The sequence below is a fragment of the Mustela putorius genome, unplaced genomic scaffold (assembly GCF_011764305.1).
Source record: "Mustela putorius furo isolate JIRA1106 unplaced genomic scaffold, ASM1176430v1.1 tig00000827_pilon_pilon_pilon, whole genome shotgun sequence".
NCBI lineage: Eukaryota > Metazoa > Chordata > Mammalia > Carnivora > Mustelidae > Mustela > Mustela putorius.
The window spans coordinates 4,882,466-4,897,245 of record NW_025421489.1 but is presented as its reverse complement, the minus strand read 5'-3'; the positions used below and the strand labels follow the sequence as shown (position 1 = coordinate 4,897,245).

Genomic DNA, 14,780 nt, shown 5'->3' with positions numbered 1-14,780 from the left:
TACTCTACCTAATTCCAAGAGTTTTAACACATTCCCTAGTTTCACTCACATTTTGCTCTAGGCCAAGAACCTTATATGATGTTATACCATTCTCTCCTATAATAAACCTTAAGATATTGCTGAGAAGAAGAAACAGTTTCACGCTTCCTCACCATTTGATCACTTTCCAGTTTGTCAGTGCACCTTAAAGTATGTACACCAAACTGCACACAAGGAGGGCGGGAACAAAGCAGAATGTTGAATGCAGTAGACCTATTTGAGACCACAGGTTTCTTAAAGAAGTAAGCCTTTCTAGGATGCCTGAGTGGCTCAGTGGGTTAAAGCCTCTGCCTTCAACTCAGGTCATGATCCCAGGGTCCTGGAATCGAGCCCCTCATTGGGCTCTCTGCTCAGCAGGGGGCCTACTTTCTCTTCTCTCTTTCTCTGCCTGCCTCTCTGCCTCCTTGTGATCTCTGTCAAATAAATAAACAAAAATCTTAAAAAAAAAAAAAAAAAGTAAGCCTTTCTGGAGAAGGCATATTGTAATTATAGTCTGAAAATACAAGTTAGAAAAGAAAAAGGATGAGGAACACTTAAATGCTTAGAAATGGAGCAGAGGGTCTTCCCTCTTGCTAGGGGGATGGGGTAACTGGGTGATGGACACTGGGGAGATTATGCGTTGTAATGAGCCCTGGGTATTATGTAAGACTAATCAATCACAGACCTGTACCCCTGAAACAAATAATACATTATATGTTAATTGAATTTAAATTAAAAATAAATAAATGAATAAATAAATGGGAAAAATGGGGAAAAAAAGAGCAGTTGTTTTCAAACTCCCCCCCTCCCATTCTTCAGGGATGGCTAATTCACATCAATATAATTGTCAAGTAGAGAAAATAAAGTCTCATTTTGAGTCTAGAATAAGCCTCAGTTTAAATACACACACAAAAAATTAGAATTTCTTATATATACAAACTTCTTATCCATCTTTGTGGACACTGCCTGAAAAATAATAGAAGTTTAATAAGTACTCCATTAATGAATGAATGCTTATTTTAATCAACCAGGACTCTAGACTGCCAAGGTTTAGCTCTGTAATACTATATTAAAACTATGGGATTTACATGATTCCAAACAGACCAATTCTCAAGTAGCTTCTATTATAATCACTATGGATGTAACATGAGCAAAAGTTTTTACCTTAGAAGCAACTCTTGTAGTATTTAACAAAAAATTTTTAAGGGCTCAAAGCTTGTCTACATAGATATGAAGCAGGGAACTGATTCTACATTGTAGAACTAGAGCCAACTTCAAGAATTTGCATGTTATGACTGTTCTTTGTAATCGTAAATCGTAAAGCCTGGCTCTTGCACAAGAAGACATAAAGCAGTTATATTTACTTATGTTTATTTATTGAACCACTATTATATATGTTGTACATTGTAAGGATAAATGGGGATTATATGATAAGGCAAGCAGCAGATAAGGCATATGTAAAAATAACTGAATAAACAAAAATTTGGAATATAACCTATGTGAGAACAGAGATTTTTGTGTTTTAACTTCTTCTTCTTTTTTTTTTTTTTTTTTTTTTTTTTTTGTATTTCCAGGGCCTAGAGGAGCACCTGGCACATAATAAGCACTCAATATTTGTTGAATGAATTACTGGAAAAGAAAATGAAGCTCACCCAACATTCTATGTTTTTTTTTTCAAGATTTTATTTATTTATTTGACAGACAGAAATCACAAGTAGGTGGAGAGCCAGGCGCAGAGAGAGCGGGGGAGGAGGCAGGCTCCCTGCACAGCAGAGAGACCAATGCAGAGCTTGATCCCAGGACCCTGAGGATCATGACCTGAGCTGAAGGCAGAGGCTTTAACCCACTGAGCCACCCATGTGCCCCAACATTCTATCTGTTTCCCCACATTTCCTGTCCTCTTGAGATTAGGTGAGGTCATGGGACTAATTGTGGATAGGTTGTAGATGGAAATGTCATGTATCATTTCAAACCAAAGCATCAAAAAGCTCATGCAGTCCTCCAGTTATCTCCTCAACCATCGTGAGGAAGGAGGCCACATGTTCCAGGTGGGTACGGTTTTAATATGGTAAATATGTCATTATTCTGAGTCCTGAATGGCTGGTTAGAGCACGATGTCCTCTTTTCTATCAACCAGCGATACACCAGTAGCATAAACTAGAAAAAAATTTTAAGCCACTGGATTTTCAGGATGATCTGTACCTTGCCATAGCCTATCACTCTATCCTTACTATAATACAAATAATAAGTGCTGTGAAGTTAATAGAATATTTAATGGGAGGTTTTCAATTGGACTGATCAGGAAAGGCTTTCTAATGATGATGGCCATTTATGTAACCCTTGAGGATGTAATATTTCCAAGAGTAGTGAGTTATTAGATGGAGGATATCTGTATCAAAAGCTTTTCTTTTTTTTTTTAAAGCTTTTCTTTTAACATTATTGACATGGTTCATTTAAGTGATAAAATAACATGCTGAGCTGGTACTGTTTGCTGTGTTTCAGTTTATTTTTACTTTTCCATATAAAGTTCAAAATATTAAACAACTGAAGGAAAACTTAGGAAAGAAGGGTGTTGATCTAGAGTGGTACAAGCAGTGAATTGCTACCTATCACCTATTCTATGGGAATAAGGAACATGGAAGAGCTCTGAGGACAGGTAACTACAAAAGAGATGAAGGATGTTCCATTTCTTTTTTTGATTGTTGGACAGCACAAATCTCCTTTGTTTGAAGCTTACATAAAACCTTTAACATAGAAAATACCGGAGGCACATTTCTAAAAATCTGCCCACATGGTCATTTACTCCATATCAAATTTTGTTCTCCCACTGGCTTACGCTGTAACCTCAGAATTACTAATAATGTGTAATAAAATTACAATAAGGAAAACAGGAAAAAATTTTAAATTGTAGACTTTGAATAAAATTTTTAAAATTTTTATAAAAACATTGAATTCACAAAAAACTCATAAAATAAAATATTAAATAAAATAATTAAAGTAATAAAATAAATAAAATAAAATATAAATGAAAGAAAAACCCAGAAGCTATGCCTTCCTCTCTCCCTGAGTCAGTGGTACTCAAGAAGATATAAGGCCTATGAACTATTTTTTCCACTTGGGCTAAGAAACCGAAGAGATTATAGAAGTCATCTACTCAGCTCCAACTCAATGCAAGAATCCTTCTATAACTTTTATAATAATCAGAACCAGTCTAAATACCCTGATAGGGACTTTAAGACCAGAGAGCTTATTCATTCAGTATAAAGTGGTTACCTACCTAGTTATTCCACTAGTGGGAAAGTTTATTCTTTCTCAGCTTTTATATATCTCATATTTCAACATTTATTTTGGTTTGCTTTAAGTTTCATTTCTAGCATTTAGTAGTTGTGTCACTTTGAGCAAACTGCCTCACCAATCTGAGTCTTAAGTATTTTTTATCTATAAAATACCGAATCAATGAGATTGTAGATCTCTAACATCCTACCTAACATTCTGTGTTTTTTAAAATCTTTTCTACATCTAGCAAAAACCTAAAAAGTCAACTTTATATTCTGTCTTTGGACCTCTGACTACTTGCATCTTACACCCCCCTTTCAGAGGGCAGAAGGAATGGATTCTTTGTGTTCTGTTGGGACGTGTTTCCAATTTTCTTTCTCTGTCTTTCTATAGCAGTAGAGTTTCAGCCTTACAAAAATTCAGACACACTTTTCCATCTCTTTCCATTTGTTTGCATACTGCCTACATACAATATGTTTGCAAAATTTTTTAGAAAGTTCTTAAAAGTAAACTTTTTTGTCCCTTGGAGAAACTGTGTTTAACTCTGCCTAGGAGAACAGGCAACTCAGCTTGCTACAATTGCCTCAAAGACTTTCAGAAGCTTTTTTTCACTGCTAATTAGCTGTGAATGTTTTGTTTATTTGGTTTCTGACAGAGCCCCAGCAAGCAGAAGCAAAGGGGCTAGAAAGGAAGGGCCCTGACTGTACAGTGGGTGACCTCCAGGCTCGTCTACAGTTGTAATATCCATGGGAGAAGCTTCTTGGGAGGGAGGATGCCTCCATTTACAGATGGTTCTGTAAAGTAGAATTTTCCCTTTACTCTCTTAGGCAGCTTTTATTTTATTTTTTAAAGCAAAAGCCACAGCACTGTGGAGAAGATTCCTCTATTTTCTCAGACACTACTCTTAAGCAACCTACAAATCCTGATAGTGGTGTTGCTATGCATGCTGGAAATTTCCTACAGTAATTTTTAGTCTGACTGTATTCACAAAAGATCAGCTTGGTAGTGAGAAAAGATGGGGCTGGGACTAAACAATGGGAAAAACATACAACTTCAGGCAATGTACACATAAGGGAATTTTATATTTTACAAATTATGTAACTAAGAAAAGTAACACAGCAGGTAGAGAGAAACTTGAATGTTGAATTCCCACAGAATCAAACAAACTATTAAGCACATAAATTCTGAATACCTAAGATCTGTTTCATCTCAGAAAGTATAGAGAACTATGAACAGACCATGATTTAGACTGGTAATCACTTAGGATATATGGCACTTACTGATTTTATATATGAGAAATTGGTGGTATTACCAATCTAAATTATTATGGGCCCAAATATATGAGACTCCAACACAGATAGGCAGTGACAAAAATAAACTAAGTTATAAGAGTTAAACTGAAAATACGCACATAGTATATTTCAATATTGTTTGCTACTTTTATTGTTATGAATATCAAAAAATATTCAAGAAGGGCATTTTGGAGGCCAGAAAAATTTCTTGGGATTATAGGTTGAAATTAGCCAACAGAGAAGACTTGTTTAGTCAAATTGCAAGAGAATGTATATTCCCTTTGAAACTACCATGAGAACAGAAACAGACTAGTAAGATATAAGTATCACTAGGGCTAAACTTTTAATGTTAAAATTAAATTCTTGGGGCACCTGGGTGGCTCAGTGGGTTAAAGCCTCTGCCTTTGGCTCAGGTCATAGTCCCAGGGTCTTGGGATCGAGCCCCGCATCAGGCTCTCCGCTCAGCGGGCAGCCTGCTTCTCCTTCTCCCTCTGTCTGCCTATCTGCCTACTTGTGAACTCTGTCTGTCAAATAAGTAAATAAAATCTTTTAGTAAAAAATTAAATTTTAGGCTCAAAGTATATGATACCTCTCTTGATATAGTCCAAGTTCCTTGTTATATTCTAGTTCACATTCCATGTCTTCTGATCATTCCACTTGCTTTCTGCACTAAACATATTTTCTCAAGTTTTCCTAACTTCTCTGCATATAGTCATGCATTTAATCTTCTCTCATCGCTCTATACACAGGCAAACCTTCCTTCTACTCATCAATTTACAAACACTCTACATTTCTTTGGTTTCTCATCTTTCTACTTGTCTGCATATGTGAGTACATGAATGATGTGAAATATACATTTTACAAAATACATACACCTCTACTTGGATATTTTCTAATCTGGGAAATGTTTGATATCTATTTAACATTATCAAATACTTTATATGTACCAAGTATAATAGTTGTTAGTTTTCTGATCTTACTCTCACCTATCAATTCTTACAATTTTCCCATTATCTTTTTCAGAACAAAGGAAAGGGAAAAAAAAAAAACAACAACCCAGAGCTGGAGGTAATAAGGACCTTCTTGAAAAGCAAAGGAAGCTGTCAAAGATATACTTTTATCTCTATCCAGTCTGATCACAGAACAACTTTGGGTCTTTTCTGCCCACTATGCACTATAACTTTTCCACTAGTAATATTATGTATGTGTCTTTGACAGATGTGTGGGATGGAAATACTTTGCTGTCTAATCAATAAACTTTATTCTGTCTAAATGGCCTTTATAGATTCCCCATATCAGATTTACCTATTAGAGTATAAATTCCTGAATGGTTATATACAGAGTTTGGAGAGTTGGAATATTGGCTTAGAAGACAGTAATGGGCTATGTGATATCTTCTTTTTTTAATAAAAAGCAGTTGTATAATGTTTTTCTTAGGTCTCTTTCAACCTCAACCCAGAATGACTGTATGGGAATTACTGTATCTATGAAATTATTTTTGCATACTACCCTGTACACAAAGTGGGCACTCCACTGTCAATGGTCTAGTCATATTTCAAGACTCAATTCAAGTGACTCTTCTTTGTAGTTTTCTTTGGTCACGGTATATAGAGACAATCTTATTGTCTGATCATCTACAGAAGTCTTTTATTTATATTACATATGTGAAGCTTATATACCATACTGTATTACAATTATTTTAATTCATGTATTATAATCTCTACATGACATAAGGTCCCAGAAGGCATATTCATCTCCATGGCCCCTTAAGAGTGCCTTGTTCTGACATGTTTAATAAATTTTTACTGAATTGTCTAACCTATTTATCTAAATATATAACTTAAAAGAAGCTTTACATATCAAATACTGATGTAAATATTGTAATGTGTAATTTTTTGTGGGAGGGATAGAAAATAATTTAGATAAATTAATTAGGGATCTTAGCTGCCCAGTAATAAACAGTGAACTTAGGAGCATAACTGAACCAGAACTGTCAGTTTTCCAACTCCCACTGGATAACCATTCATGTATATGAAGTACAATAAAGGAATGGGTATTTAGAGGAAGAATAGGAGGAAAGAAGTTCGAGATGAACAGCTGTTGATATGATAAGGAGAAATTTAAGTATGGATCTGGCTAGTGTAAAGGCCATTTGCTAGAAGTCTCTGAGTCTCCCTTTGGACCCTCCTTCTTATCCAATAGCTCTAAACAGAACCCTTGCAGACCAGTTTTAATGAATTTCACGGAAGTCAAGGGATTCACAGACAGAAGTAAAATTCTCTTAACTGATATCTGCTTAACTAACTTATTGCATGATTATAGGAGCTGGATGTGTCGATTAATACTTGTTATTGTAATTATATGATTCAATTTAAGTATTATATAAAAAAGGTGAAAAGTAAGTAGAAAAAGAGAGTTGTTTCTATGAATACCAAGTAGATGCTTTGGGAAGCTCAATAAAAGAGTTGCTGAAAATGCTGTTAACTAGATATAAGTCTGTCAATTATGAAAGACAGGGGAAATAATAAAAATCTATAAGGATTATATAATTATATTGCTTTGCAAGAGTCTAGTTTAACTCTTCTTTAAGAAATCAAGTGGAAGTTTGCCCCTAAAGAAACCAAGATTATAGATGCAGTATACACAAGGAAAAACAAAACAATGGCACTATATCACAGGAGTGGTGAATAAATGTAAAGTACATGCTTAAAACAGTTGACGTCCTCTGTATTTTTAAAAAAATTTTTTTTTAATATATACTTAGAGCTCTAGTAGGGCTCTTTTTTGACTATTGCACCAATTAACCAACCCAGACTGCTTTGGGTAAGGAGGGCTTCTCAATTTCGTAAGTATCTTATTTAAGACCTCATCTCATCAAAGCTTTAGTATTGTGGGTAAGGCATATGTACTCACATTATACAATTTTACGGGTGATAAATTAATGCAAAGTTTACAGTAGATCGAAGAAAAAAAAGAAAACATCTAATCCTAACAGCAACTACTCAGTACTGCTTTGCTCAAGCTGTTTATCAATCTGCAATACTTTCACTTTCACAGTTTGTATCAGTCTACTGTATTACATTATTTTGTTAGTGAATGTGAAAAAAAAAGTATCTTATGTCCCCAAAGCAGAATTAAAATACCATGTATTTGCTTTAAAAAAGGAGAATTGTCTTATTTTTATTCTTGGAATGAATTTATCAGAAAGAAAAAATTAGAACAAAATTTAAAAGTGAGATTTACAAAGATTTTAAAAACCTAATGCCTAGCATCTCAAAACTGAAAGCAACAGGTATCCCCAAGTAAGTAAAAACTTTAAAATGCAAACTGATCCTACAGTTTAAGAAAGCAGAGTTTCTAAAGAGATTACAATTTTTTTGTAAAATTCCTAATTTCTGTGACTATAAAAAAAAAGTATGGTGAGGCAACACCATCTGTTAGCTCTAGATACCATGGGGAGATAATTAAAATAATAACTTATAAATCAAAGCCCTCTTAATATATTGGCTCTGTTTTTATGACTCACTCTGCATACTAACCAGGAAATGTTAATTTTACCAAGTAAATGTTTCAAATGGCTTAGTTTAAAATTACAAAGAAATGTTTCAACTAACATTTTGTGTGATATTCTATTTACTCTGCCTCATGACTATAAAATCATCTACACTCTGGTTTGCTTATTTCAGATTCTAAAGCAAAAAACCCCCCAAACCAAAATCCACACTTAAAAAAACATGAAAATATATGTCCTAAAATATTTTTTGGTCACATCCTCTCATACACATATTGGTATGGTAAATATACTTTACATCTCTCTTATTAAGACACATACATAGCATATAAGGATTTTGGGTTTTTATTCAAATAAGTAAGATAATATGTTAAGCAACTTATAATCAAAAGCTTTTAAATTATCCAAATACTGTAATTTTCTCTATTAGCTATAAACAAAATATATAATTCTGTAAGCAAGAACTATTAAGATGAACTATTTTGATGGAAGATAGGTAAATAATTTCGCAAAGTTTAGAAAGAAACACACTAGCAATTTTAATTTCATTTTCCCCTCTAATATAAAATTTTTATTGTAAAAGGAAGAAAGAGAATAAAATGCAGAAGTTGGAATGATTCATTTCCTTAAATGATTAGGAAGAACAGTTCTGATATGTGAAAAGAAGTGGGTAGGACCAGGTAGAAATTATCTGGCTCTCTCTTTTTTTTTCCCTACACATTTTCTGAAATGAAGTACTTCCTCCCCAAAATTAAAACTTAACCTCAAAATTTGTACACCCAAACTATTATTATTACATATACTTTTAAATGTTATGTTTATGTGTTGGGAATTTTCTAACCAGATGTAATAATTAAAATTAGCAAAGCAATAATTTAATAAAATCTACATTGGTATGCTGAATATTGAAAAAATAAGAGAATTACCATAATGGTATGATACAGATCCACATTCTATTGTTTGATCAAGACCGACTAGCAACAGAAACTGAGTACCAATATAAGATAAAATATCTCCTCTTCAAGTCACAAATAAAATGGAAAGCAACGTATGTTTTTGCATAATTATACAAATGTTCATGTAAAGTGTTGTTTTTTTTTTTTTTTTTTAAATACTGTCTTCTTAAATGCATTACAATAATAGGTGACTGGCTATTTTGAGTCCTGTTCTTATTTCCTGGATATGCCTTAAATGTTGACAGTGAATTAAATTTTTATTGCTCTTGTATCTGTCTTAATGATAGTATTTTTTTCTTTTTTCTGATGTTTTGGAATTCTAAGGTGTTCTAAAAGCAATGTAAGAGACAGTTACAGGAAAAGATACCTAAATAATTTTAGAACTATTCTAAATAGATTTACACTTCTATCAATTCAATCACCATTATAAAGCATCCACTGTATATCAGCACTCAGATAGCAGACATGGGCACAAATTATTTCATGAATAATTAAAATGAAAGCATCTAATATTATATGAGAGAGGTATGCTTTACCTGGATTAGATGAGGCAATGCTTTTAGTGTAAGGCAAAACCAAATTCCCAGCTTGCATGGAAGCAAATCATGCCACTGTGGTTTTGTCAGTAATCTAAAGGAAAAACACAAAAACAAAAACAAAGAAGCAAAATATAGAAAGAATGTTGGGAGACAAATATTTTTATAAAGATCATGAATTCTTTCATGAATTATGAAATGAATACCTGTTTCAACAAAAGTACAAGGAAATTTTTCAATGTAATACTTATGACCGTTATCACTACATTTGATATAGCCTATCATGAAGTACATTAGTACTTACACATAAGTGCATTAGTACATATAGCAACTAAGAGAATTTAGGCAAGATTTGGGGGAAGGAGACTCCTAGACAAGTTATAAAGCTGAAGAAACAAAAGCCCTCTTTCTAACCTGGACTTTTCATCAGTTCTGCAAAATGAATTCTTAAACCTTATGATTACTTCAGCCATAAAAGACTAAGCATCATCAGAGTGTTCCCAAGTGCTGACAACCAGATATGAAGACTGTAGTATAAACAAACCAATACATAAAAATTAATGTCATTTGCAGTTCACTGAAGCATTACTCACTGATGTCATCAGAACAGAAGACAGGCAGAATAGTCTCTGATCTCCATCTCACATTGATCCAGTTCCTGCCCTGCTGTGTGAACTATTTAAACCTTTTATTTCTTTTTATGAATCGATATTAGAAATGGTATCTTTTTGAGTGTACTGCATATCACGGCCTTTCTACATATTGTCACTTCTGAGCTAAACACTAAAGTGATAGATTTTTTTTTTCTAGGAATACTTTATTTCTAAAGTTCAGTATAAAAATTTCACAATGACAAGAATTTGGGAGTTTGATTATTTAAACATATATTTACACTTTCCAAGAGAAAAATCCTGTGGAACTTTTGCCTACGATTAGGATTTGTCTCATAAACTATGGCACAGTACTAATCTTTCAAAAAACCTATTACAGATGTAAGTATTACATATCTGAAATGAATATATATATATATATATATTAAGTTGAATCATATCAAAGACAGTTTAAAAGTTTCAAATTACAAAATATTTTTATATGCTCCCACCTTTCATTTTTTTCTGAAGCACCAAGTTTTGATACATCCACACTCTTGCTGCCTGTCTTTTTTTTCTTTTCTCTTTTTTTTCTACTAAGCAGTTCATCCTTAATGTGGAAAGAATTATGGTTACAGGTTATCATTAACATGTACTCTTCAAATGTTATCAAGAGTCTTCTGTGAAGGGTAAACATTATAGAAGAACATTTATGCAAATGTATGTAGGGTCCAACATGATTAAGTAAAATCATCAATCTTTAACAATAACTGTTGCCATGGCATCCAGTTCTTAAACACACATGAAGTTCAGCACTGTCAGTCATGTGTATCTCCATAGCAATCAAAGTTTTCTAAGAGGAGAAAGCATTCAACTTACTTTTTCTCATTCATCCAACTTTAATAATGTCACTTCAAAAAGAATGAGTAAACAGATGCAAATTTAGAATACTGATAAATATGTTTGATTATCTTTAGCAAATAAAAGTTCAGAGCTGAATAAACTATGTAATGGTATGTTAAAATAAGAAAAGTATAATTTTTTCATCAACTGATCTCTGAAATTATAAAATTATACTCACTTTAAGTCATATATTTAAAACCTTTAAAGTAAACATTCTTTATATAAAAGGCTATAACACAAAAATTTCTAAAAATGCTTTTTACATAAAAAATATTTCTGTTTGGAAGGTGACAAGAAAGAAAACATGGCTGTACCTTTTAACTTTCAGCTCGATATTCGGGCCTTCACAAAATTTTATGACAAACTCAAACGCCACATTTTTTAAAAAGAAGATTTTTTTCTTGTGTCATGGGTTCTTCTTTACTTAGAAACACATTGAACAGTAAATACTGAGTATAAAACTTTTAGGATAAGAAGTATATATAGAAAACTTGAAATTTCTATCAGTTGAAAAATAAAATGTCTGAAATTCCATGTAAAATTAAGGAGGCTAGATCATTTGATTTATTACCAATACTTACCAGTTGTTTTTCCAGGTAGATTGACCAAACCACAGCATAATGACCCACCGTGAGAATAATGAACAAAAGTAATGCCAGCTCAGCATTGCTCATTTTTCTCACCCGCCTGTAGTAGAATACAGGCTGTCGCCAATCTGGAAGTCCATTGATCAGAATATCATCATACCTACAGTAGCAAATACAACAGTTTTTCATGGGGAGTTTAAAATAAAAGCAAAAAAAATTAATTCATGCCTATACTTAAGAATAGGAAAGAGAAAATAATTTTCTCCAAAATATATAAAACTTATGTAGATTATTAGCATTACAATGGCCTATAAATTCAAAACACTGCGTATAGTACAGTCACAGACAACCCTCAAAAAGATACACAATAATATACTGTGGATACCAGACCTGTGTTTTACAGCACCCCAATGACGTGACTTCTGGAATGACATCTAAACTAACGAGACATATAGTCTACTTCTCTATCATAGTCTGCAGTAAAGACCCTACCACAGAAGTCAGCAACAAAAGGAAAGATCTTAACAGAAGAAAAATCAAGATAAGAGGCTCTTTGTTACCATGAATTATATATTAATTGAACCAAATTCAGGATGAATTTTCTAGTCTGTGCTATTATTTCCAACCCTGTACTATAGTTTAAGGTTGAAATATTTATATATACTATTTTATCAAAGCTTCTTCATGATTAGAAGCCTATGAGTACCTTTTAATTTTGTATTGCTCAAATTCCTTTAAAGAATAAAGTTTCCAAATTAAAAAGAGATGGGAAACAACCAGTGTTTATGTCAGATTTCTCAATAAAACTGTTTATTTGTAACCATTTAAGTGGCAATTTCCTCATTTTTGGCTTTGCTGGAAGCTTTTCTAGTAATACGTTTTAAATCAGCTTTCTTTAGAATAAAATTTCAACTGAATTGAAGTTTACCTGTCAGACCACTACGAAGATAAATATTTTTAAGGTTAAAAATCAGGAGTAACATTTATGATTGTAAAACTCAAAATGGTCACACACAAACACTGTATGTTCAAAACACACAACCTGTTAATCTTAATTGAACACAACTCATTAAATATTCTAATCACACTATTTCTCGAATTAAATCTTCACTGAAAGGCCTAATTTGGTGCAACACATTGACCAAAATATTTTAATTAAAAATATTCTGAGTTACTCGCAGGCCTAATTACAGGAATAGAAATAGGGCCTATATTGTCAGGCAGGTCAGTAGAACTCAGTAGTAGGTTTTTCTCAAGTAAATTGACCGATCTAGGAATAATAGCGCAGCTGCTAAACTGCCAGTCTTGACATGTAAATCAATTTAAATGCAACAACTGCAGTAGCTACTTTGATAGTTATTAAATTGATACCTTGGAGATATGCTTAAAAAAAATAAGCACAGGATTTATTATAGGCAACTTCTTTTTTTAGTAGAAAAATATTGGTTACAAATTTGAAATATATTTTATTAGCAAATCTGGAAAGCCTAACATTTAGATCAACTTAGATTATTAATAATAATGGCAGATCAGAATAACCAGTGTTCAAAGCAGAAGACATTAATTAGTACTAAATTCTTAAAAGGCAATGTGTAGTGTACAATAGTGTACAAATTAAAATATGGTTGTGTAGTAGCCGGACAACAAAATTGATGTTAAATGTTCTCCTTTTAAATACACAGAGCAATTCTTGAACACTATAATATCAAGATAAAATAATAAGATTTCATCAAAAACTATCATTCCTGCCCTCAAAAGTTTGTTTAAATTTATCTTTGTATAAATTGACTCAGTTTAAATTAGAAATGGATTGACAAAAAGGTTTCAGGATTACATTTGAATGAAGGCCAATGAATGTTAAATCCTGAATTTATTCTAAATCTATATTCTACTCCAGATTTGTTCATAGAAATAGAAGTGAATATAAAAATCACTATTTTCAGCTTATCTGTCCCATGAATTAACTTCATGTAAAGTGGTTATTAACAAAGAACATCTAAGGAAATGGTGACAATTCCCTAAGAGCATTAATAAGTATTAAATTTGTTTTAGATCTAAACTGTATTGGAAGAAAACATAACTCATAGCTATGAATCTTATCCCACATATTTTAATCACTATCATTGTTAAAATGCTATGTATGTATTAATAGCTACATTTTTCTACCCCACATACAAGTTGTGTTTAGTGTACAGCCAAATTCAAGACAGTAAAACCTCATGTACTGAACACATTAAATAGAACCAGATATTTACTAAGCTATGTTTGCCACTCTAAACAACAGTCTCCAAGGATTAAGCTTAGAATCAATGCTCTATTGATTTTACTATCAATGAACATTATGGCTCATACGACTAGCCATTTTAAGGGAAGATAGCTTCTATTAGTTCACTTTTTAAGAATATATGCTGTTAAAGATAAATCATTGCTTTCCTGAAACACTGAAAAATAAAGATATTTCTTAAAATATACCGAGACTATATTTATAATTATTTAAGAAAAAAATGTGTTGACAACTCATAAAATTTAAAACATCACTGTGTTTTGCTTTTTCTATATTTAACACATAACACTGATAAAATATTCTGTAATTCAGCTTGTACAAACTGCTCTGAATAACCTGTTAAAACCAGATTAAGAATATGCACATTATCATTATAAGAAAATACAAAAGTAAATATGTTTGATGAAAATATTACTAATGCAAAAAATGATATGGAGTCATAAAGGCTAATATCTTGGAAATTAAAACACTGATTAACCAATACCACATTCAACATATGATTTAATATATGTTTACTTTGATTTTCTTAAAATGTACCTGATAAACATAAAATAATGGTTATGTAATCATTAGTAAATTTGATTCTACAATCTCAATTTATCAAATATATTTAGCCTAATATAAACATTGGAAAGCCATTAAATCTAAAAATGTTTAAATTACCAACAGAAAAAATGTTATGTAAATATAAAATATTCTCATATTTTGAAATGTAAAACAGTTACTATGAAACTAAAATAGAAAACATATGTTATGAAAACAAATACTTAAATAATTCTAGCATGTGCCTAAACTGGGAATTTCCCATCATACAAAATTTGAAATTT

At 32.2% G+C, this 14,780-nt stretch overlaps 1 protein-coding gene across 1 annotated transcript in view; it reads right to left on the bottom strand.

Annotated features, from left to right (window-relative positions):
* Window positions 1–14,780, bottom strand: part of DNAJC1 (DnaJ heat shock protein family (Hsp40) member C1) — a 230,965-nt gene that overhangs the window by 136,688 nt on the left and 79,497 nt on the right. Inside the window, exons 4-6 of the mRNA XM_004757596.3 lie at window positions 11,664–11,829; window positions 10,692–10,789; window positions 9,590–9,683 (exon numbers count right to left, since the gene is read on the bottom strand). Coding sequence (XP_004757653.1) covers window positions 9,590–9,683; window positions 10,692–10,789; window positions 11,664–11,829 — 358 coding nt within the window. The remainder of the gene's footprint in view (window positions 1–9,589; window positions 9,684–10,691; window positions 10,790–11,663; window positions 11,830–14,780) is intronic.